The sequence below is a fragment of the Camelus dromedarius genome, chromosome 10 (genome assembly GCF_036321535.1).
Source record: "Camelus dromedarius isolate mCamDro1 chromosome 10, mCamDro1.pat, whole genome shotgun sequence".
Classification (NCBI taxonomy): Eukaryota; Metazoa; Chordata; class Mammalia; order Artiodactyla; family Camelidae; genus Camelus; species Camelus dromedarius.
The window spans coordinates 62555992-62580349 of record NC_087445.1 but is presented as its reverse complement, the minus strand read 5'-3'; the positions used below and the strand labels follow the sequence as shown (position 1 = coordinate 62580349).

At 42.2% G+C, this 24358-nt stretch overlaps 1 protein-coding gene across 1 annotated transcript in view; it reads right to left on the bottom strand.

The window, feature by feature from the left end:
• PAPPA (pappalysin 1) overlaps positions 1-24358 on the bottom strand; it is a 225619-nt gene that overhangs the window by 124149 nt on the left and 77112 nt on the right. The window contains exon 7 of the mRNA XM_031450304.2: positions 22736-23234. Within this exon, the coding sequence (XP_031306164.2) occupies positions 22736-23234 (499 nt within the window). The remainder of the gene's footprint in view (positions 1-22735; positions 23235-24358) is intronic.

The window sequence follows — 24358 nt, the reverse complement described above, 5'->3', positions numbered from 1 at the left end:
AGTCACAATTAATGCTAAACAAGGGCTCTCTTCTCAAGAGTCTAAGGTAGAAGAGAATTCTTCGAGGACAGACCAATGGCTGCTGGAGGTTAGGACCTATTTCATGGCTGGTCTAAAAGCAGGACATTTATGTCAAGTTGTTCCTTTCAGCTGCTCTGAAAACCATCTGGAAAGTCTTTGCACATGAACTGCTTCCCCTCCTGAGGCAGACCCTGAGCCTTGTCAAGTTTCCCCACCCAAAAGCTTCCATGGCATTCCCTCTGCTCCCCTGCTGCCACCTACATCCCTACCTTGACGGCTGAAGCAGCCCCTGGCCTGCCCTCCTGCCCCTAGTATCTCCCTTGCCCAGTCCTGCCAACACCATCAGAATATACTTAGACTATTCTTAGAGCCACTCTCCAGCTCAAAATCTTCTAATTTAGTGCAGTGAGGGAGCGTGCTACCAAGTTGAAACTTCCTATTTATTCTTTGTTTGGAACCAAAATTTTACCACTTCATCTGAAACATGATTAGTTTTATCACTTCTGATTTCTATCATAAAATTCTGAGTGCCATTTTATTTTTTTAAAAAGCCAACCTCAATTAGTATTTAATCATCAATTCTTCAAATTGCATCTTAGATTACTTTCATGTTTCTAGCTGATAAATTTAAATTGCAGTTATTTAAATGTGATGAAATTGTTTGGCTAGTTTTGAACGGCTGTTTTTCACATCCTTCGTATGACTTTGTGGGGTTTTTTTTATGTTTTTAAACATTCAATCATCATTCTTTCACAAATGTCTCAAGTGACATACTTGCCTTAGGTTAGAAACAATAATCCTGGCATTTCTAACTGGTATGATTTTTTTCAGTGTTCCTCCTCAGAAATATAGACGGTAATGTGTATCAAACTTGGAGCACAATTAACAGAAAATTTAGTTGTAGCTCATGAAATCATTATTTTAAGGAAATACACATTCTTAAGGAATCTAAGCGACCTATGACTTAGCTTTTGACAAAAATGCATATTTCTTAGTGTTGGTGTGCAGTTAGTATCTTGATAGGTCAATTAAACACCCATCTGAAATCTACAGGCAAGTCATTTCACTTTTGGGGTCTGTTTTTCTACGTTTTAATTAAGATATATGATTCTTGTCCAATATCAATGTGAAGATAAAATGAGAAATATGAAAAGTACAATAGGAAAAAGAGAGGGAGAACCTCACTGCATGATGGAAATATCCCATTTTGCTGCTTCCAGGAAATTCTCTCAGAGTCTCCTGATTATTCCTTATTGACCTCCTATTGTTCCATGTTATAATATTAATTTATCACACTCTATCTCTCCAAATAGTCTGCGTAACTCAACTGTGTCATCCTTTTTTTGACACTGCACCTTCTGCAATAATTATAGCAATTATAGTTTCCATTTGTTGCCTATTTATCATATGCCAGGCACTAGGCCTGGTAGTTTCTATGAATAATCTCATTTAAGCAAAACAACAGCCCCTTGAATAATTACTATGAAGAGTTCTAGGATGAGGGAACTAATACTTAAGGAGGTTAACCTAGCTGCCCACAGTCACATGGCTTTCATCATAGGGCAGGGACTTGAGCCAAGTCACCTAATTCCATCCCAAGATAGTGCTTTCTGGAGGTGGAAGCCCCCAGCTCTTAGAAACTGGAAAATACAGCAGTACAGAAGTGAAAAGACCTAGTTTCTGAATCGAGTAGAGTCTGCATTCAAAGACCAGTTGGGAAGTTCCAGAAGCCCCAGGAGACACACATTCTCTTAAACACCACCACCGATTCACTGACAGTGGGCTATTTCATCTCTCTGACCATCCATGTCTTCAGCTATGAAATTGGAATCTGGGGAGGACGTGATGAGCAGCTCTAATTTAACGAGGAATGTAGGGTTGTGTCTTTCTCTCATGAGCTTTTCTGCAAGCTAGAAGCTGCCTGATTCTGCACTGAGAATGGGTGTAGTTCAGAATCTACCACCCAGATTGACGGAGCTGGGAGACGTGGTGGGGGGACCACCTAAGATGTCTCTGGCTCAGGAAGAGCCCAAGTATTCCAGCGCTGCCTTGGGCTACGGATGAAAGGGGAGTGCCTGGGCACTTTGGATACCAGCTTCCAGCCAAGAATAGGAAGAGAAGGAAACCATCACTTTTGAGCCTGAGATGATGTGCCAAAGGTCTTTATACATACCATTATTATTGTTTTGATTAGAAAATATATTACATGTAGAAAAGTACAGAGAACACTGTAACAAATGTCCTTAGACTTATTACCCAGCTTTGTCAAATTATAATGTTTTGCCATATTTTCTTCATGTCTTTTATCTGATGGTATAAAAGAAATAAAATATTCTGTTTTATATATTTGTTTTCAACCCACCTAGGTGCTCTTCTTTTGTCCCATTTCTCTCTCTTCCATGAATGCTTTTATCCTTTTTGTACGTATGAATTGTTTTGCATGTTTTAAACTTCACTGATTTTTAAATACTGTTATTAATACAATTATTAATATTAATACTAGTATTAATACCATTATTAGTACTATTATTATGCAGCTGGCTTTTTTTTTTTTGCCCAGCATTGCTTTTGAGGTCACACATATTGATCATGTAGATGATCAACAGACTGACGTGTAAATCCAGCTCATTGTTTTCAGACGTAAGTCTTCTACTGTATGAGCATAACACGCTTCGTCTGATCATTCTTTTCCTGATAGACACCTAGGTTATCTCTCTCTTATTATTCTATCACTATTATTTAATATTTTTTGTTTGTTATTTCCAATAATGTTGCTTTAAACATTTGTGCCCATGTTCCTTTGTAAATAAAGCTAGAGTTTATTGAAGGAACTATGTCTACAGTGGTATTGCTAGATTGAAAATGATTGCATCTTCAACTTCATTAGATGTTGCCAAATTGTTCTCCAAAATTGTTGTACCTATTAACACACCTACCCACAGATTTCCCATTGCTCCAGGTCCTTGTCAGCACTTGATTGGAACAAACATTTGATTTTTAGCCAATCTGATGGGTATTAAATGATATTTAATTATTTTATTTTGCCTTTCCCTAATTACTAACAAGCCTGAGTATCATTTCATGGGTTTGCTGACCCCGTGTTTCCAGCTAGGTTGACTGCTTGTTCATCACACTGGCCTATTTTTAAGTTGGGTCCTTAGTCTTTTTCTTTGTTGATGTTATGAATTAATGTTCACTAGATACTAATCCTTTGCAATTAAAGATTCTGCAAATAACAATTTCAAGTCTGACTCTCTTTTTTCATTCTGTTTAAGCTGCTTTGTTGAATAAAAAATTTTAATCTCCTTCATGATTTGTCCTTTTTATGGCTTGTTGAATAAATATTTCTTTACTCCAACGTAATAAAGTAGCTTCCCCTATTTCCTTTCAATAGTTTTTATTTTTATTTTGTATTTTTACATGTATGGCCTCAATTGACTACAATATAGTTTTTAAAATGATGTGTGGTAAGAATTGTTTTTCCTCCAAACAGGGACGAATCATTTGTCTGACATTATTTATGTAAAAGTTAATCCTTGCACTACTGAATTGTGATACGGCCTGTACCATGTATCATTCAGTACTTAGATAAGCTGGTTTCTGGGTTACCTTGTTTCATTAATCTACTTTTTTTTCTATCATCTTATCAATAGCAGTCTGTCTCTAATTTCCATAGTTTTAAAAAGGTCTTGATTTATGCTACAAGTCCTTTCAATACTTCAGTTTTCTCCACCAAGAGGCCTTTTTGCTCTTCCGTGTGAATCTTTAGTTTCACTTTTTAAAGTGTGTGTTGGGATTTTAATTCTAATTTCATTGAATTTATAGATGCATTTGAAGAGAAAAGACTTCTTTATGACATGGCATCCTCCCATTTACACACACGGTTTATCTTTATTTATTTAGGTCTGCTTTTATGATTTCAGTAAAGTTTTAAAGCTTTCTTCATAAAAATTGTGATGATTTTTTTATTAGGGATATACTCCTAATTCTAAGCATTTTTATAGATGTCAGTGCTACAGTAAATGGTAGCTGTAATGTATCTATCTATCTACCCCCACACACATATACACACATGCAAGTATATCTATATTTGTATTCTGGGACTGACAAAAATGATTTATAAATTGATACTCTATTTATAAGTCCTTGTAGACTATTAGTTCCAATAATTTGTTCTTATTAATTTTTCTATGTATTCTCTTACAGATGCAGATAATGATAGTTTAGTTTCTCCCTTTTCAATCCTCGGCATTTTTGTTTACATTTCTTGCCTAGCTGGGCTAGGCGGGACTAATGGTGTTACTGGGCATTCCTGGTTTGATCCTGGAATCAGAGGAATACTTACATTGTATCATTAAGCATGACGCCTACTGTATTTCAGTGTAGACCCTTTATTCTATTAAGGATGTGTCTTTCTATTTGCAGTTCACTTCCTGTTTTGTTTTGTTTTGCTTTTTATCATGAAGAGACCTGATTTTATCAAGAGTTTTAAGACTCTGCATCTAGTAAGACAATCTCATTTTGAAAAATCATTTAGTATGCTGGTATTGTGAATTACAATAATAGGCCATCTAATTTTGAAGTCTCATTCTGTGAAACTCCAGCGTTGGCACAATGTGTGTGTTTGAGTGTGTGCGTTTTAACACATTGCTGAATTCTGTCTGCTAGGATCCTAATTAAGACTTTTGCTTTTCAGTGATACATTTAATTGACCAAAAGTTTTTATCTTCTTCATTTATTTACTTGTCTGCTTGTTCACTTGTTTATATATTTATGCGTTGTGTTGTAAACAGAAATACTGTTCTACATGATACTAATTCTTAGATATTTGTTCTGTGGCCTGGGACATGTAAATTAAAACAAACATGTTCTACATATCCTAGAAGAAAATATTTATACTTAATTCAGCAGCAGGATTCTATATATTTTTATCAGATGAAACATTTCTTTGTGTTGTCCAAAATCTCTTAGAACATTCTTCTATTTGTTTGCTTGATCTATTAATTATTGATAAAGGTGTGTTAAAATAGCATAATATCATTATGGATTTATCACTTACTTTTTAGGTAAGAGTCATATTTGATTTATAGATTGTCAGGTCATGTTATTTGGTATCTCCAAGTTCAAAATCATTATATAACTTTCTTTTACCATTATATGGTGATCTCTTTATGTTAATAATATTTTTTTTGCCTTAATGTTTCCTTTGCCTGATAATAATATTAATGTGCTTTGGTTCATATTTGCCTGGGTAAATATTTACCTTTAACCTTTCAGTGAACTTATCTTTAGTTAAATAAAACCTGAGAATCTTCATCTTCATAGTTGACTTTAATCTGATTAGTGTAATGACTTATTATATTAGATTTATTTCTCCCATCTTGTTTGTGCTTTCCAGTTATCATTCGTTTTCCTTGCTTATTTATTTTTCCCCTTTCTCACCTTCATTTGAATGTATTGGATTTCTTTATTTCTACTCTTTTCCCCTTCTTAGTGTATCTAATTTTTGCAGCTTATATTCTCTAATTTTATTTCTTTTCTTGATTACACTAAAATACAAATATGCATATGTATTATCAAAATTGAAATTTAATTTAAAAAATGATGTCAATTTCTGGCCATTACTCTTACCATTTTTTTACATTTTTGTGTTTTTTAATTTTGACATATGAATTCATGTTCATTGGGTTTTAATCTGTGGGAATCATGTGTCTCCTAGGTCAAGTCTGTATCCTCCTCAAGAGGATAACTTCTAGGCATCTCTCTTAGAACATTACTCATCTAGAAAGAACCGTTTCTTTTTCTTTTTCTCCAGTTAGTTTTTCAGTTCAGGTATTCTCAAACATACTGAGCAGTATAAACTCAAACCTCAAATCTTTGTGAGGTACATAGAGCATAGATATAGGTATTTTTTTCTCTAGTACACCCTTTCACTAAACATGTAGGTTTCAGAGGTCCTAATCTTACTTTGAAGCCCTCAGTTATAACTCCCCTCCTTGCAGAGTTTCAGGGCCAATCTCCACTCCTGGAATAAGCAAGAATATTCAATTCATTCAGTTGCCAATGCTGATGGCTCTCCCTTATTCAAACTACATCAATAAAACATTAGATTCAGGGCTAACCTGTCTAGTTCTCAGTTCTATTTTATTTCCTTTGGCAACACATTTTTCTATTTCTCTGATCTCAGTCATACATTTTAAAGGATGTTAGTTGCATCAGTTATATTTTATCTGGGATGTCTGGATAGATGTTTGTACTGGAAATATTTTTAGATTAGCTAGTCCACCATATTTCCACATACTATTTCTAATATACATCTGAAAGGTAGAAATCATTTGCATTGTTCAGTGTAGTTCCGTGATCTGCCCAAAGTCAGGGAGACAACAGTTATAAAGCAGAATTTAAACTACACTGCTTGACTCTAGAAGCCTTGACCTTTCTATCACATTGAGATGACTCCTTGGATAAGCACACACTAGTGAGCAATGCGTTAATATCCAATCAAATACAGAACACTGAAACTATCTGAAGATAAGGTGAGCTCCCCTTTATAGTTCTAAAAGTCTTTCAGAAAGCTGCAACTCAGATGAAATTAGATTTTATTTCTCATGTAGAATTACAGAGCAAAATGGCTTAAGCGCTAACATATTACTAGGGTGAGTGAGCGCTGATTTTCTTTTTTAATTGAGAAGAAATTCATAATTGTTTTATTTTTTTCTAACCATAACTGACACCCATGCTTGCTTTAAAAAATTTGAGCACTATGTGAATTAATTAAAAATAAAGTAAAAATCATATCCAGTTCCATCACCTTGAGGCAGCTACCAAGAACATTCTGGTCAGAACCCCTGCATGTATCTTTTTATGCATAATCACACATACAATTTTCCATGAATGTAAGATGACAAATATGTCAATATCACTTTATCTTTAATGTTCATGAAAAAAGAGCACAGGAAAAGTAAATCCAGCTAGTTAGCTTCGTGCTAGCTAATTACCTCCATTGTTTTGACCACTTTTTCAAATTCTGGATAAATATATTTATATCATTTCATCTGTTTATCCACTCATTCATCCAAATAGCATTCACTGAGTCATCTCAACTTCTTCTAGGTTTCTTGGGTTCACAGTTCAATAAAATGTGGTCCTGACTTTAGGGTGCTAATAGGTTTATGAGGAAGGAAAGACCTTAAAATGGATGGCTATACCACAGCCTGAAGAGTGTAGGGGTCTGTAAGGAGCATGAGTGATATGAGACACAGGCTGAGGAAGAGTCTGAAAAGACTTCCCAGAGAAGGAATACTGGCTTAACTGGAGGGGTAAGGAGAAACCAAGCCACGAGAAGGCGGAGAGAAATGGCTTTCTGGGCAAAGGATGTAAACAGGGAAGACAATTTTGGTAGCAGTATAGATTACCGGTTTGGGGGAAAGGTGGAAAGGGAGTGAGTACCTGATGATAGAGAGACCAAATATTCCTCATGGGATGGATGGTTCAGGAATAAAACTGAGTACCTACCAAGTTCTGGCACTACGCTAGATGTCATCATATTCTATTTTGATTAAGGAGAACTAAAACTTACAACAGAATAGCCTTTCTCACTGAATGACTGAAGCTGTGAAGAGTCTTCCCCAAAGGATTTATCTCTTGACATTCATACATTAAGGTTATGTACACTCAGCATTTTCCTACATGTGAGAACAATATGCTCCTCAATTCCAATTTTGTTTGGGTTATCATCCTGAATTCTTAAGAGGACTCTACTTTTGCTCTAGACTGAGAGGTACCTTGGTCTTACTTTTCATTGGGAGAGGGTGGTGGTTAATGTATTTGAAGCAGACAGTATCATCTGCCCTTGGGAAGGGATACACTGGAAAGCAGTTTGACATCACTATAGACATCACCTGGACCATGTCAGCAGAAATGACTATGGCTCTTCCACTAACTTTGTTGTGACTTTGGATGAGTTAGTTCTCCTCTCTGGGCCTCGCTTTCCTTGTGCAAGGCAAATCAAAAGTATGTATGGAGTTTCCAAAGATGAAGAAGATGCCATCATGGTCTTAATTAGTGCAAAGGGCAAAAGGGAGGATAAGTCAAGTCCAGTATGATTGCAACACAAGGTAGAATTCAAACACCACCAAGAGGGAGGAGGATCCAACAGTGGTTGGAAGGATAAGAAAGGCTTAGGAGACTCCTGACACCTGGACTATGTTGATTCCTTCTAAAGGTGTCCATATCACCCCATACTTTATAATAAAACTCAGCGCGCCTTGTTGCAATCAGATGTTGAATGCATTTTTTCCTTGGTATATGTTCAGTGCTTCAAGGACAGAGAAAAGATTCGCCTTTCATTGCCACATCTCTGCACCTAGTACAAAGAACGGCACAGAATATGTTTTCAATGATATCTGCTGAAGGAACTAATAGTCTGTGACAATGCACATGGGCAAAATGTCAAAAGACATAAATAACAAGTATGGTATTCTGAGCAGTAGGAATAGCACAGAACAGGAGGCAGATAAACCTTTTGAGATAAAGAACGGTACATTTAGACTGGCCTTCAGGGTAAGCCAAAGAAAGTGCTTAAGTTTTACTAGAATGCTCAGTTGAGAGTGTGCAGGAGACGACGGAAGATTCTAAGGCAAGATACTGGGGGCTCGAGTCACTGAGTGGTGGAAAGGCACTGCTGTAAAAGCAGGGGCCTGGATGCAATGATTCCCCAAGTCCCCACCTCCATCTGTAGATGCCAGAACTTAGATGTGTTAACAGGAATTGAGATACTGAACCAGCATCCACATCTTTATACAGCCTGAGCTCCCTCCACTGCCACCTACCCTACTAGCGGACTGGTTCTCAGTAGACTGCAACCCTTTCCACTCACGTGCCCTTTCATTAAAACAAAGCTGTGCATCTCAGCATCTCAGAATGCTGAGACTCTGTTGCCAAGAAAAGAATCTTTGTTTGAGAAATGGACTTTTGTCTTATAATATCCATCCACTGTTTCTCCTGGTGACCACAGTGAGCTCCAACCCGTGGTCCAGATTAAACAAATGAAAAGTGAGATGGCAGGGATCTGAGAATCCACTGGGCACGTGTACCCCTCCCAATGGGACTAGGGTCCACCCCTCTCACACAGGTAACACACTGTCATACTGACAATGCTGCCCTCATGCTGTACAAGGCTCAGGACGGAGCAAATGTATACATGCAACTGATTAATTCCAGCAGCCTTTGATATAATTGTCCAAAGATTCGCCCTGGTACCAATTTAAAACACAGTAGCAAATTTAATAAAACTAACAGTTTGCAGCCAAGGCCTTTGTTATTTTGTTTTAATCATCTCTTACCACCAATTGAAATGATTTTCTACTTTCTTGGTGCAATTAAATAAAATACAAGAGAAAGAATGGAGGGACAACGTGAAAATTATAAAAGAGAGTTTCAAATCCTGGGATAAGGTAACAGCAGCGCTGAGAGTGAACTGGCTGTCGGTGTCAGGCCGAGATCTGAAGGGAAGACATTTACCAGTTTGGGGGGAAACGCCACACCTGGAGAGCATTAAGGAAAGGAGAGAGGAAAAGAACTACAAGGGACTCTTGTTTTTCCTGAATGCAACCAAAGGCGATGTGTGACAGCTTCCCCAAACACCCCTGCTGCTGATGGACAGGTCTCTTGATTACAGAGCAGGGGCTTGTGACAAGCTGACCGGTCGCCAAGACCCCTGGGAGCCAAAACACCAGATACAGTTGGAGGTAAACAAGGCAGGAAGCACAGTGTGAAGACGGAGGCCAAGCCGGGGCCAGCGAATGGAGCGGAGGGACCCAGTGACAGCTGGTGATTGAGCGGCACTAACTGAACACAGTTGTTGAGGACCAGGGGCTAGTGGGGAAAGCAACCTCCTTTCTCCTCCCTGTGGCCTCTCTGGGTGGCCAGCAATTTTATTACTGGCAGAGGGTGAGCCCAACGGCATTTTCGAATTTGGCACCACATCTAAAACCATTTGGGGGCCGGCCTTCTCTTTCTTCTCCCCCCTCACCCCGCCACCCTCCCCACGAATGCTTTGGATTCGGTGAAAGTCGGCGTGCAGTTAGCAAACTACATTTCCCCTCGAATTTTGAAACCCATGTGCGCTTGGGGAAAATGTAATCCTTATGTTTCTGATTCATTTACACTTAACTCATCAAAACGCTATTTTGTAAGAGCCATTTGATGTCCATGAAGTCTTCTGAGCCCTTTTGTAAGCCTGGCTTCTTAGAAGCAGGAAGTCACGTTTCTGACAAGAGGGAGAACTTGAACTTAAAAGATTGAGTTTGTTTTGAAATGAGGGCTCTTGGAGGGTCACGTGGACCTGGAGCTTGGCCAAATGCGTTCTCTCATTTCCTATACCACCCCCTTCACCAGCACCAGCTGCCGTGACGTTACTAATGTCAGAGCTCTCTGATTTCACTCTGAGAAACCAACGGAGACTGCTCCAGGATCAGAGAGGGCTAAGCTCAAATCGGAATCCCAAGGTCTGGCCAAACTCCAGCACTCTGTGATGCGGGGGAAGGAGCACCCGGACTGGGAATCAGGGTCCCTAGGTTCAGTTCCCTGTTCTTCCATCAAAGGGCTGTGTGGCTGTGAGGACGTGGCCTCCCCTCTCTGGGCTCAGTTCTCTCATTTGTAGAGTGTCAGTGCTTCAGTGTTCCTTCCAGGTCTGAGAGTTTTCGAGTCTAATTCCTAGACAGTAGGGGGTCTCAGCACCTCAGAATTCTCTCTGCTGAAAACTTGGGGACTGAGTTTGTATTCAAGGAGTTGAGCTCAAGAAGGGAAAACAAAAATGTAGAAATCAGGCTTCGGATACCGCTTGCTTATTTTCTCACCGTGGGATGGATATCAGAGCCCAGAGAAGGGGAAGTAAGTTACCCCAAGTCATACAGAAAATTAACGGCAGAGTCCAGCTTTTCTGGCATTTTTCAACTAACATCCTTGGATGGAAGAAGAGTTCAAACATTTCTGTTTATAGGGTATTGAAGCTGGGACAAAAAACCTGCTTCTTACTCTGGCAACAAGAATGTGAGTGCCAGCATTAAAATGGAAGAGGGGACTGGCACTGCTCTGCGTGAGGCGCAGTGAGGTGGTGTCTGGCTTGTATTAAAGCCCATGAGTGAATGATTAATCCTAGGTACGAAACAAAGCCCATGCCGTGTAACATTATAGGTATTAGCGTTACGGAAGATTAACCCCACGACCCCCCCAGGGGACCTTTGAGAACACTGGACAACACTTTGAGAATCGGATGATGAAAACAGGTGGTCTCACAGGTCCTGTCTGCCCACCCCCACCACACACACACACTCATGAATACACACACGCACAAGCTCACCTCCATTGCTCCTGAATCTGTACACAGAAAACAAATGTTACGGCGCAAAGTAAACTGTAGCTGTTTGCTTGCCACCAGTTCAAAGACTTTTAATGGGAGGGCACATTCGACCTCCTCCTCTCATCCTTCTGTCTCCATATTCTGTGTTCCAGGGACACCAATAACCTAGGCATCCTCCATGCCATCTTCCGCTTGCCTCCTCCCTCTGACCGGTCATGGGCACACCCATCCTACTGGCACCGCTCAGCCCCAACCAGTTCTCTAGGCTCCCACCCGGACTGCTGCAGCCCAGGGCCACCTTCTACTTCAGTTTCGGCTACGCTGTCCTGCCTCCCTTACCGTTCACGATCTGGGCCCCTTCCCTCCATCCACCCCAAGAGCCGCACACAGCCAAAGAGCTGTCCTAAAACCAAATCTCATCAGGATTTTCTCCTACCTAAAGACACTCAGTGGCTCGTCACCTTCCCACCTGAAGTCCAGACCCTGTGAGGCACCATTCCTGGCCTCCTCACTCAAACTCTCCTCAAACTTTACCCCCAGCCACCATGAGCAACCCACCTCACCTTTCTCTGGCTGAAATGTCTGGCCTTAGTGTATTTTTACTTTTTTGGTGTGGGGGGGAATTAGGTTTATTTATGGGTTTATTTATTTAACAGAGGCACTGGAGATCGAACCTAGGACATCATGCAGGTGAGGCTTGCGCTCTACCACTGAGCGACCCCCTCCCCCTGGCCTTGGTGTAGGTGCCGCCCTTCCCGGAAGTTTCTCACTGACCTTTCAGGCTGAGTGAGGCTCTCCTAGCCTTGCGCTTCTCTTGTCATTAACACCTCTCTCACTTTTGTCCCCTTCTCAGAGGGCTGGGCTGTTCCTTACCTGCCACCTGCTTTATCTGTCTCCACAGCCCAGCACGGGTGGGGCACATTACAAAGCACTAAATAAACGCCTGTGAAGTGAACAGAAGACTGATTAATGTCATCTGGCCCAACCCCTCCCCTTTAGGGAAACTGAGGCCCCAAGAGGAGAGAGCTCAGCTCATGCTGCAAGGTATTCCTTGGTCCTTTCCCTCTTCTAGTGACTCATCCATAGACCTCCAATGTACCAGATACCATCTGTATTATCATGAATTTCTGACCACTTACTGATCTGCCAAACTGTTTACTCATTCATTCATTCATTCATTCATTCATTCTCGCCTCTCTGACCTACGTTTACTGACCATCTACTCCATGCCTGTCCTTGCCTGAGCAGCTGAAGACGGTGTGGCAAATGCTACCTAGCCCCCATCTCTGGCATCTCACTGTCAAGTCAAAATGCCACTGAAGAGGGAAAAAACACCCTTGCATTCTGAAATTGTCCCAAATGGGGAGCTTGGTAAGCCACAAGAGAGAGAGAAAGTAGGTCAAGGAGGAGCTCTGAGAGCCCCAGTGCACCTGGAAGGCTGACTTTAGAGATGGCCAGTCTCTAAGCCCACAGTCCAGCCTTCCTGCCAGTGTGACATGCAGCCTGCTCTCTCACCCCTATGGAGTTAGACATCCTCGGGGCAGGTAGGAGCTCAAAGAGGGTCTGAACAGAATGTCAGAGCTGGAAATGACCTTCAGAGTCTTCTGCCCAGGCCTTCACTTTATAGAAAGGGGACGTGGACCTACAGTGGGGACTCATGAACCAGGAATACAGCAAAACCTCAGGAGATCAGAACTAGAAGCCATGTCTCCTGATTCCAGGGCTAGATCTTTGATGGGTTTCCTCTCTTTTTCTTTAGCTCAGCTACAGAGATTAAAGTGCAATGATCTTTTTTTTTTTTTAAATTCTGATCCAACATTGAACTTGGGTAGAGTCAGACGGGAAACTGTTTCATGTGTGTGTCTGTGCGTGTCTCTGTGTTTGTCTTTCACACATACTCTCCGGGCCAGCCAAGAACAAGCCTAATGAAAACCAAACAATTGGAAGAATTGTGAACATTTAAATTTTTATAGTTCCCCCAGATTGCATCATGTTCTTGCAAGTCCATTAGCTCATTAGTTTTTCAGGACACCCCTTGTGAGACCGTATGGTAGGAACCATCACCCACTTTTTCCAAGATTAGGTGCAGAGGCTCAAAGCATTGAAGGAACCTGGTCAGGGTCACATAGCAAGGCAGTTGTGCGCTGGCCTGCGAATCAGATCTCCTGACTCTGAACTCAGCATCTCCTAAGTAATGTCTGAGGTTCCTGTTTAACAGACACAACACAAACCCACTAAGTCCTGTCCTGAGGATTCTCAGCATCTCTGAACACAGACTGAATGGATTTTGTCCACTCCTCTTGCCAATGCCCAGTGTGAGATAAATTCCTCCATTCTTCCCACATCTGTAATTACTCTGACGGCTGTTATTTTCCTTCTCTCTCCTGTTCATTAATTTTTTTTCTTAAAAATCAGGAATTGGTGCCAGACAACGAAGTCCATTCCACCCTACCTACCCACGGGGAGGACAGCAAAAGAACAAAGAAGTAGGTGACATCAGGACGCCCACTGTAACCTAACTCCACTAGCTCATTGTTTTCCAAAGGAGCTCCTGCTCTACCCCACCCTGTAATAAAACACTAAATTAAAATCTACTCCTCCATTTCAGGAAATAACATTTCCCTCAACCCAGATACTCAAACCAGAAACCTGGGAGTCATTGGACAGCTCCTTCTTAAAATCCTTGCCTCCGATACACCGCCAAGTCCTGTCGGTTCTACTTTTAAAACATTCCTCCAATTCATCCAACTTCTCCATGCAAATCAACATAACCTCTGGTTTGGACTTTAGCAATAACCCCTAAATGGACTTTCTCATTCTTCTTCAATTCTTTCTTCACAGAGCACTAAGACCAGTCTTATAAAAACCTCAGATCTAATTGGCTTTGTCCTCTGCTTCCTGGTGAATGAATACAAACTCCCTTCATAATCTGGCCCCTGTTTACATCTCCAGTCTTGCCTTCTTACATCCCCCTTAATTGAAGGAGGACTTACACTCTTTTATAACCTCTTATAATAATGATCTTTGGTTTGTAATTACATTTTAATTTGGGCTGTTATTCAGACCGGCCCTCTATTCAGTTGTAAGATTTTGAATTACAGAGCCAGCATGGACATTAACACGCAATAGGCCCTTGTTATGAATGAATGAATTTATCAGCAGAGGTGTGGGTCCATCACTTAACTTCTACGAGTCTTATTTAATATCTGTAGAAGAGTCATTATGATGGCCATTGGCTTAAAGGTCCAGTGATGCATCAGACTGTTTCACTGTCATTTAGGTAAGTGATTTCAGTGGTGCTAGCGCCAAACAGGGGCCCTCCAAGCTTTCAAAATGGTGAAGGTACTTGGAGGCAGTCAGCACTTTTAAGACTGCTGCTGACCCTGGAGATCTGTTGATTTTGCTAAACCCTTTTGCTTCCCAGAATATGCCCGGAATCCGTATTTCATTCTAAGAGGTACTTGGCTTAAGACGGATGAGAGGGAGTTGTAGGTGGGTGATGCCCCACTTCCAGAACTAGAGCAAGATTGTGCTGACTGTGTACTCTGCTAGCCTGGACTAGGAACAGAGGTATTTGGTCTCGATTTGGAGAAACAGCTCTCACTCCTGCTGCTGCTCATCCGTCCTGGTGGATAGAACGTCAGGATGCAGGCAAGAACATTCTGCACAGGTGTGGCTGAAGGCCCTGCTCAGAAAGGGGTCCACCCTAGAGCATGCATTCCAGCAACAGGTTCCTGGAAACCACGCTGGTCTCATGATGTCCACACTTTGTCAAGCCTCTTCCTCTTCATCTATTTAAATGTCCAAAAAATAAATGAAAAAAAAAAAAAAAAAGAGCTCTCTCCTCTTTTGTGTGTTTATTCTATTGCTTCTTGGGAATAAGAAAAGCTAGTTTTAATATCTACTCTCTTCATCCACCAAGATGCCACCTTACTCTTTTCCTGTCATAGCAATGATTATGCTCTGTAATTCTGCCAGGCATACCCTTTGGGGTCAGGCAAAGAGACTTATAAAACTTTTGGCTCCAGTATCTATTAACTGTGCGACCTTAAATGAATGACTTTATCTTTGTGAGTCTGAGCTTGCTTGTCTAAAATGAAGCATACTGATAGCTGCACCTCACTAAGCTTATAAGAAACACTAAGCGTATGTGAAGGAGTCATGGTAGTTATTAGCACTAGTGATGCTAGTACTAGTAGTAGTAGATGCTACCTGCATACGTGATGGCGGCTAAATTTACACTCCACTGAGGTCAGAAACGGGGTTGGTTTTTGTTAACCACTGTATCTTCAGAACACAGTGTGGTTTCCAACCAGGGAGCATACTAAATTAGCATTTGAGAACTGTATCAATGCATAAGTGATTACTAAGAGTTCCCTCTTGACGACATGTTTCACTCTAGATTCTAATAACATGGGTGGATATGCAGGAGGGCTGGCATTAAAATCCCAATTTAGCAGAGGGGAACACTGAGGTGTGAAAAGATTAACAACCAGACATAACTCAAAGATATTAATAGACAAGTCACGGAAGAACAAATGGAAACAGCCAGTCAATATTTGAAAAGATGCTCCCTCAAGATGTTCAATCACAAGACTGCCAATGAGGAGTCATGTTTTACCCATTAAGTCAGCAAAGACAAAGCACTTCCACTTTGTTGAGTGGTAGTGACCATGCAGAACAGTAGTATGTCCTCCACATGCTGCTGATGGGATGTAAGCTAGTATCCCCTCTCAGAATGCCATAAGTTGTATCCATTTAAATTAAAAAAAAAAACAAAACTGTAATTTATAACCCAGCCATTCCATTCCTCAGTATCAACCCTGGAGAAATTCTCACACATGCCCACAAGGACATTTGTTTGTAATAGAAAAATGTATGAAATAACCTACATGCCCAGCTAATTAACCTGCAGCACAGTCTGACTGTGGAATATTATACAGCAGTTAAAAGGAATGGAGCAGATTTAAGGACCAAAGAGGATAGACAGCCCATATTACTACCTTTCCCCCTCCAAGCTGATCTGAGATTGAACATACACTTCTGCCATGATGTATATACAGCATATTGGTTCATTCATTCATTCATTCATTTATGCATTCATTCACTTATCAATTTTTGTCAAGCATCCACTTGGTTTCAACCATCCATCCTATAGCAAATTTCTTCAGTGATCAACTATTATTCACCCTTCAGGTCTCAGCCTAGACGTAACTTCTTCCAAGAAACCTTCCCAAGCCAGGTTAGCTATCTTTCTTATATTTTCTATACCCTTCTTATGCGAGTCACACCATACGTTTCTCATGCTGCCATATAATCACCTGTTTCCTTTGCTGGTTTCCCCATTAAACTGTGTGCCCACGAGGCCAGGGAATCAGGGCTCTATTCCTAGTTCCATCACAGTGCATGACACAGAACAGACCCTTGGCAAATATCCGTCAAATGAAAGAAGTATTACTGCATATGATTAAACCAGACTTTCACCTTTCAGTTGATGAACAAATGAAAAAGTAGACACATTCTAGAACAAAGAATGCATGACTGGGTGACATACAGAAAGACCGTGGAAAAATAACGGGGCTGAGAAAAAAAAATGAGGTGGAAACTCAGCTTGAGAGCTATAGAAACAGCGGGAGAGAGCCACCTGCGCTTCAGGTGACCCTGATTTGGCCTAACCTTTTCCAGTCCCCTGGGGCTTAATGCGGCGCCACGTGTCAGTGCTAGAAGAGACCCCTCTCCTGAGAGGCTCCACTTTGTGCTACTGCTGACTCATTCTTCGCTCATTTATCCAAAAAGCATGCATAGACACCTGATTCTGCTACAAATGAGTGTGCTAAAGTTTGTACTTGAGAATCTAAAGCAGGTAAGAGAGAAAAAACACACAAGCACAGTTAAATATAAGACAAGCCAAACAGTGATCAAGGACCAACGATCATGTAATAAGACATCGATGTTCCAAATAGGCCAGGATCTCAATGACAGCAAATCACCCAGCCTTTATAATGAGTGAGTAGGAGACACTCCGGTCTCTGTTCATATGTCACTTCACAGAGGCCTTCCCTGACCACCTATCTAAAATCACTAAATCCTACCCAACCGGGATTTTATGTAGTGTTTTCTGGTGTGTTTCTCCCAACTACATCACAGGGATCAATGAGAGTGAGAATCTTCTCTGCTCTGTTCACTACTGTATCCCTAGTGCCTTGAAAGTACTTGGGTTCACGGTGGGAATCAACATACATTTGCTGAGCAAATGAACTGATGAATGAACTAAAGTTTTTGAACTGATGGATGGTCATTCTGAATCTGTGGAATTCAGAGGAAGAGATCTGGGATTTGATTTGTAAAATATGGACTGATATTCAGGAGAATTTCCACCCAGATCATAAGAGTATATCCTTTCCTTATGTTTATTTATTTACCCTAGGACTCATATTGAGAATACCAAGGAGGTGAAGGAAAAGAGATTGTGTTGGCAGCTTAACAGGTCTGAATGTGAAAGAAGAATCAATAATTAGTTGGGGTACACAAATAAGCTGGTTGGGGGAGACAATTTCTAAGAATATTTCTAGTTCCAAATCAGTGATCCTAGGAACGGAGAGGCACAAACAAAGTAGGAAACACTAACATAATTTGTCCAACTAGAGAATGAATAAGAGAACTAGCTGTGGAGTTGACGGATCTCTGCGCAAACCTCAGCTGTGGTTACATAGCCTAACAGCTGTATAAACCCTGAGTTTCGGGTTCTTACCTGTAATTTGGGGACAGGACCACCTATCTTGCGGAGCTGAAGTCAAATGAGATTACTTAAGTAAAGCACCTAGTAGGTGCTTGACACATAGAGGGTACTTAGTAAATGATAGCTTCTCCATCTCTCTTCCCATTCTTTATTCAAGAGCCATTAAAAATATTTACTGAGCGCTTACTTTGTGCCTGGAATTGTTCTAGGCACTTGGACTGCATCAGCAGATAAAGAAACAAAAAAAATCTAGTCCTCAGGGAGTTGATATTCCTCAGTTACACCTCAAGTCTTCCAAGTTTGGGTTAGAAGCTACTGACATTCTGTTTCCTCCATCAGGGCATTACTATACCACAGTGCTAATGCCTGCCTAACTCTCTCTCCTCCTAAAGAGTTTGCACACCATGTGGGTGGACGGACACCCCTGTATCACCATTTCCTAACACGGTGCATGGGATGTAACAGACACCCAGCAGATATCTGCTGAATGAACCAACGATGGATGGATGAGCAGATGAATAATTAAAGTGAGCTGCTATTCACTGTTTCTGCTTTGCTTTATACCTCACTTCCTCTAAGCCAAAAAAAAAAAAAAAACAAAAAAAAACAAAGGCTTAGTTTTCTCCAGAGTCTTTACTTCTTAGGGAAATCTGGAGATTCCAAAGGACCCAAGGAATGTGGTACCCAGTGCAGGAGCACTTGGCAGTCAGGTTGAGAACCAGAAGTATCTGTGCTCCTTCCCAGCCAGACACAAAAAGAACTGGCTGTGTGTCTTGTGTTGCTGGACTCCAGACTGGGTCTCAGAAACTGACTGTGGGGCTGGTGGCCCGTGCGTGCTAATCCCGTCTTCTACCTTCTGTGTCTTGAACTTCAGTCAGTGCAGATGCATGCCTGAGCTCTACAACTCTCCCTTAGCATGGTGACAGCAGGAGGCGGCGTGGTGTTGTGGTTGAGAAGGTGGAATTTGGAATTCGACCTGGGTTTTAAACCTGGCTCTGCCATTACCAGCTGTATTAGGTCGGATAAGTCACTCCTCTGAGCTTCACCTGCCTCATATACAACTGAAAGGTGCTTAAAGCAGAGTCAATATTCAGTAAATGGTTGTTATTGCTGCTGTTATTATTATTGTACACCCACTACACCTTTCACTAGGGCAACCAAAACCAGTGAGGTCCGTGGTAGGTACTGATTTGGAGATAAACAATCTGTGCTAAGCCCCTTTTACTACCAAAAAAGGGAAGGAGTCACCTGCCCCCCAAGAACAACTCCTATCCACAGAGAAAAGCTTAATATGTTGTTCCCTCATGCTACAGACAGGAAAAATAAAGTCCCGTGATGCAGTGGGTCTCCATGTCCCATGTGAGTTAGCAGCCGAGTCTGCCCTGGCCCCCTTTCCCTCTGCCAGTGTCAGTCTTCATTCCACAGAGAGGCTTCCACTTACGGGAGACGGTCCACATTTCTCCCTTGCACCGGCCAAAAGCAATCGGTCTATGAGAAGCGCCCACTGGGTAAGCACGGGAGCCTCTCCCTTCATCAATGTCATACCTTGGGAAACTATCTCCAGTATAGATAACAGAAAGAATAAATATTTTCGTTGAGAGAAAAAAATGAAGACAAAGGTCAAAGGGAATCATGTAATGGGTTGAGTCAGGGAAGAAAAAGAAAGCATTTTTTTCCCCTCTCGCCTCTTTTTCTCCAAAACAGGCTTTATATAGAACTTGTCTAAGAGCCAATTTATTTGATATGGAAAAAATGTGAAAGCCGTAAAATACACACACACACACACACACACACACACACACACACACACACACAAAGAGGTATTTGTGTTGGAGTTTAGAACTTGAATTACCAAGAGATAAAGGAGTTGAAGTGGTAGGTTGACTTGGAATGATGTTGTTTTTTTGTTTTTTTTTTCCTCTCAGAGAACTTTCAAGTCAGGAAGTGGAGCCCGGCCCAGCCCAGGTCTCCAATAAATTCCTTGGGACTCAAGAAAGACAAAGAGGAAGGTCAGTGAAGTCCTCAGTCTCGCCCTTGTGCCTGCATCACAGTGGGGACCAAAGAAACATTTGTTGGGCTGAGAGAACAAATGGTACATAGGGCGGCCCTGAATAGCGGTGGTTTGGGAGGCAAACTGGCATAGGATGTGGCATTTTTACCAAGTGGTGAAGGTCTGCTCAAGTGTGAGTGTCAACAGGAAAGGGACGAGGTCTGAGCTGTCCCTGAATCTCCAGCTCCCAGCACAGACTGGCACATAGATCGTCCTCAGTACATATTTGTAAATTGAAGCAGTAGCTGTATGAGTGGAGACCTTGAGGATTCCTGGGCCTTCGAGATCATTTAGAGCAGTGACTATAAACTCTACCAGCATCAGAGTCATCTGGAGAGGCCCTGTGCTCCGAGCTTCTCAGCCTTCTTGGCTGGAGCCTAAGAACCTGGTCTTTCTAAGTTCCCAGGTCCAATGGACACTGCTGGTCGGGAGCCAGGCTTTCAGAGCTGGATTTAGTGCAGTGGTTCTTAAACGTGGCAGCATATTAGAATTATCTAGTGAGATTTTAGTGTCCTAGTGGTCAGGCCTTATTTTCCTTTACCACTTAAATCAGTAACTGGAAGGGGGAGAGGTTGCAAGTAAGCCGGAGGTGGTTTCAAAATGCTCCCAAGTTTTCATAAGGTGCAACTGAGTTTGAGACCCACAGGCCTAGGACAACCTCCTTGTAGATTTAACATCTCTGAGGCCTGGAAAAGGTAAGTGACTTGCCTAAGATCGTGCAGCAGGCTAGTGACTTAGCTGAGAATAGAACCCAAAGTGTTTCTTACTTCTTCAGTCTAATTTCCACCATTCCACACTTATCAACCCATGTCAGCGCTCACAGGCTCCTAACTCAAGGCAAGAAAATGAAAGCTGTGTTTAAACTGAGGTTTTAAGATGTCTATTATTTCTTCTCTTCATTGTTTTATACAGAAATTTTAAGTGGACGCATATTTATAGAACTTTACCACTCTAGACAAGCGAGGAGATGGAAGGGACAGGGTTATGGAATATTTTCAGGGCAAGACGATCCTTTAAGTACATTCTCAAACACAAACCAAGTGCTCGCTCTGAGCTCTTAAACAGATGTTCTCCATCTCTGAGTCAAGGAATGGGCGAGGGTTTGCTTGCGATGTGCACGTTAATTGCCGGCATTGTAAAAGGAAGTGCTGGTAAAGTGTTTGAAAGTGGTTCTGTCTCTTAAAAAGATTAAAAGTTTCCTCCAGAACTTGGTTTCTATTAATAATTGGCTTAGCAAATATTTTCAAGTAGACGGAGCAGAGGCTGTGTCTTATATCAGCTTAGAACCAAAGAAAGTGCCACAAAAGGCCTATAGAAACCATCGACTTCAATATTTTCATCACACAGAAGAGGAAATCGAAGCTCAAAGAGACTGGCTGATGTATCTAATACTTAGTATGTGGACCAGCTGGGGCTAGACACAAGGCGTCTGACTCCTGAGCTATTGTTCTTTCCAACATTCAAAGTGTTCTTTACTGATGTCACTTGTACAAAGCAGATGTCCAGCGAACGTTTGGTGACTGACTTCACAGACTCTGGGTACCCAAGGTAGGTGTGGAGAAGACTCCCTCATCTGTTAGATGAAAGCAGAGATCAGAATCCATCTTTAACCACCCAGTGGTTAAGTGCACTGGCTTGGGAGTCAGGATGAATTCCAATCCTGATCTCACCACTTCCTAACTATGTGATCTTGGACAGTGACTTCACATCTCTAAGCTACGGTTTCCTTCTTTGTAAAATGAGAAGGAGAATAGGGCTGTGGTTGTGGAGAGGATGAAAGATGTAAAAGACGCAGAGACCTCAGACCGTTGTCTGGCACACAGGAAAAGCACTAATGACTTCATTATAAGGTGGCCTTGCTCATAAAACATAAATCATTAGGATGTTTGAGGAAGAGGTGACAGAGAGGCGGCCTGAGAAAGGAATATTAAGGACAAATGTTATCTCACATAAAAGCAATGAGTATCCAAAAAGAATGATGGAGACCTCGAGCTGCAAGGGCTCCTAAGATCAAGTGGGTAGGCACCTCTCTTCCACCTCGGATAACAGAAGCACAGGCTGTTACTGGTTATGTTCATCTTCCAGCCACATTCTCATGCGAGCATCCAAGGACATGCTCAATTCCCAGCCAACCTGCTGTAACTTCACCCCCTCCTCACCCACTGAGAACGCAATCACTGTGCAGGAATACTCTTTAATATAAAAAGAAAATCATTAGCGAACTGCAGTTCTTGTACTTTCACCAGTAATAAATGACTTTCTCATTGCTAATCTCATCCAACTGCCTTCATTTTACTGCTGAGTTGCAGGGAGGTCAGAGAGGCTAAGAGTTAACATGCTGGAGCTGCCGCCAAAAGTCAGGACCCCTGGTTCTTTGCCCATTGCTCTTCCCACATCTCCTCCACCTTGTTGAGACAATTCTACACCCACGGCCAGGTTGAGAATCCCCTGAAGTGAGTCTGGCTGTGATGAACCTTCTTCCAGTGCAGGCCTCTCTGACCCTCCTGACATCCCTCCACAGCCCACCCACTTGATCGTCCCCTTACCCAGCAAGCACACTTACATGTCTGTGAATCTTCTACTGAAGTATAGGATGGAGGCCACATCCGCCTGGAGAGGAGGATCCCGAACCACCTTGTACTGCAGGGGCTTACACGCCAGGCAGAGCGGGCTGTCTGCAACGGAGGTCAACATGGCGGCATCGATCTCCAGGTGCTCATCCAATGTGTAGATCTGGAGGCCATACACTTCCTCGCCCACATCCCGCAGTCTGATGGTCAGTGGGACGTCGCAGAAGACGTTCTGAGGGCCCAGGGAGATGTTCTTCCCACTGACAGTCAACAATTTGATGTCATTGACAGCTCCACTAGAGTCCCAGTCAGTGGAGACAAAGGTCACCCAGATGGTCAAAGACTCAGGGACCAAGGGGTAGCGGAATTCCAGTTCAAGGTAGCAGCCTTGAGGCTCAGGGCAGGCTGGGGGCACTGTGTGTGGGTTGACAGCTGAATTTGGGCTCCAGGTGCGGACACTGGACTTACAGGGCTGTTCGACATCTGGATGACCTGTGGAAAAGAGGTGAGAATGTGAGTTCCTGAAAGTCTTCAGAGTTTCCTGCAGACCTCAGGAGACACTGGCCAGACTAGAATGCAGAGAAAGGGGGAAAAGAGAAGGAAGGTTCTCGGTGTCTTGGTGAATCTGCTGTATGCACAGCACCCAGCTCATCCCCACTCCTGTGATACAGATCTCGACAAATCACCAGACATTTGGCCAAAACTATATATTCAAGTAAGTGTCTTATGATTGAGCTGACGCCCAAATTTTCCTTATCTTTCACTTGTAGGCTTTTCTGCCTCCGATGGAAAGAAAGAAGGGACACACATTTGCTAAAAACTATGTCCTCTGAACTTGTTTAATTTTTTCAAGGACTCATTTCTAAGGTGACACAACTAAGGCTCAGAAATGTGGACTGAACTAACCAAAGTCTCACAGCTTGAGGTGAAAGGTCAACAGTAGAGCGCAGTTTCGTCTCACCCTGTAGCTCCCCGTTATTCTCCGACTTTGGTATAACCCACTTGGAATGGCAGAAGGATCAGAAACTTCCAGCAAAGAGGAGGTAAGTAAGGATAGCTTCTGCCCCTTGGGTTGAGGATTCTGGGAGGAAACTGTCTAGAACCATGAATGACAGAGCTGGAAGACAGCCCTGGAGCCATCTTATCTCTCTTCCTCCCCTTCTCCACATGAGGTCATTCCATACCACTGAGCTGCTCTGAGCTCCGTCCAGTCTGACTCAGGAAGGGGAGGGTTGGGGGAGGAGGGGGGAGAGGGAAGGAGAGATTCTTCCACTCTTTCCCCAGGGAGACGATGCCTCATCCCCACTGATCTCAGCCTGCAGCGACTTCTGAATTTTTCTCTGCTGAGATCATTAGTCCTAGACCCTCAGAGAGCTCTCCTCTGCACTGCTGAGAAAAGTAATCAGGACTCAATGCAGTGATTGGCTCTGATTTATTTAAGGGTGTTGAGCAAGAGATACACATCAGCTGGTGAGGGTAGGGTGGAGGATCTCAGGTTGTCCTATTTGCCACACTCTTTCTTTCTTTCTTTAGCATCAGTGGAGGGGGGGGGGCGGTGGAAATGCCATATATTTCTAAAGCCAAAAGGAAAACTCAATCTTTGAAAAACAAATAGT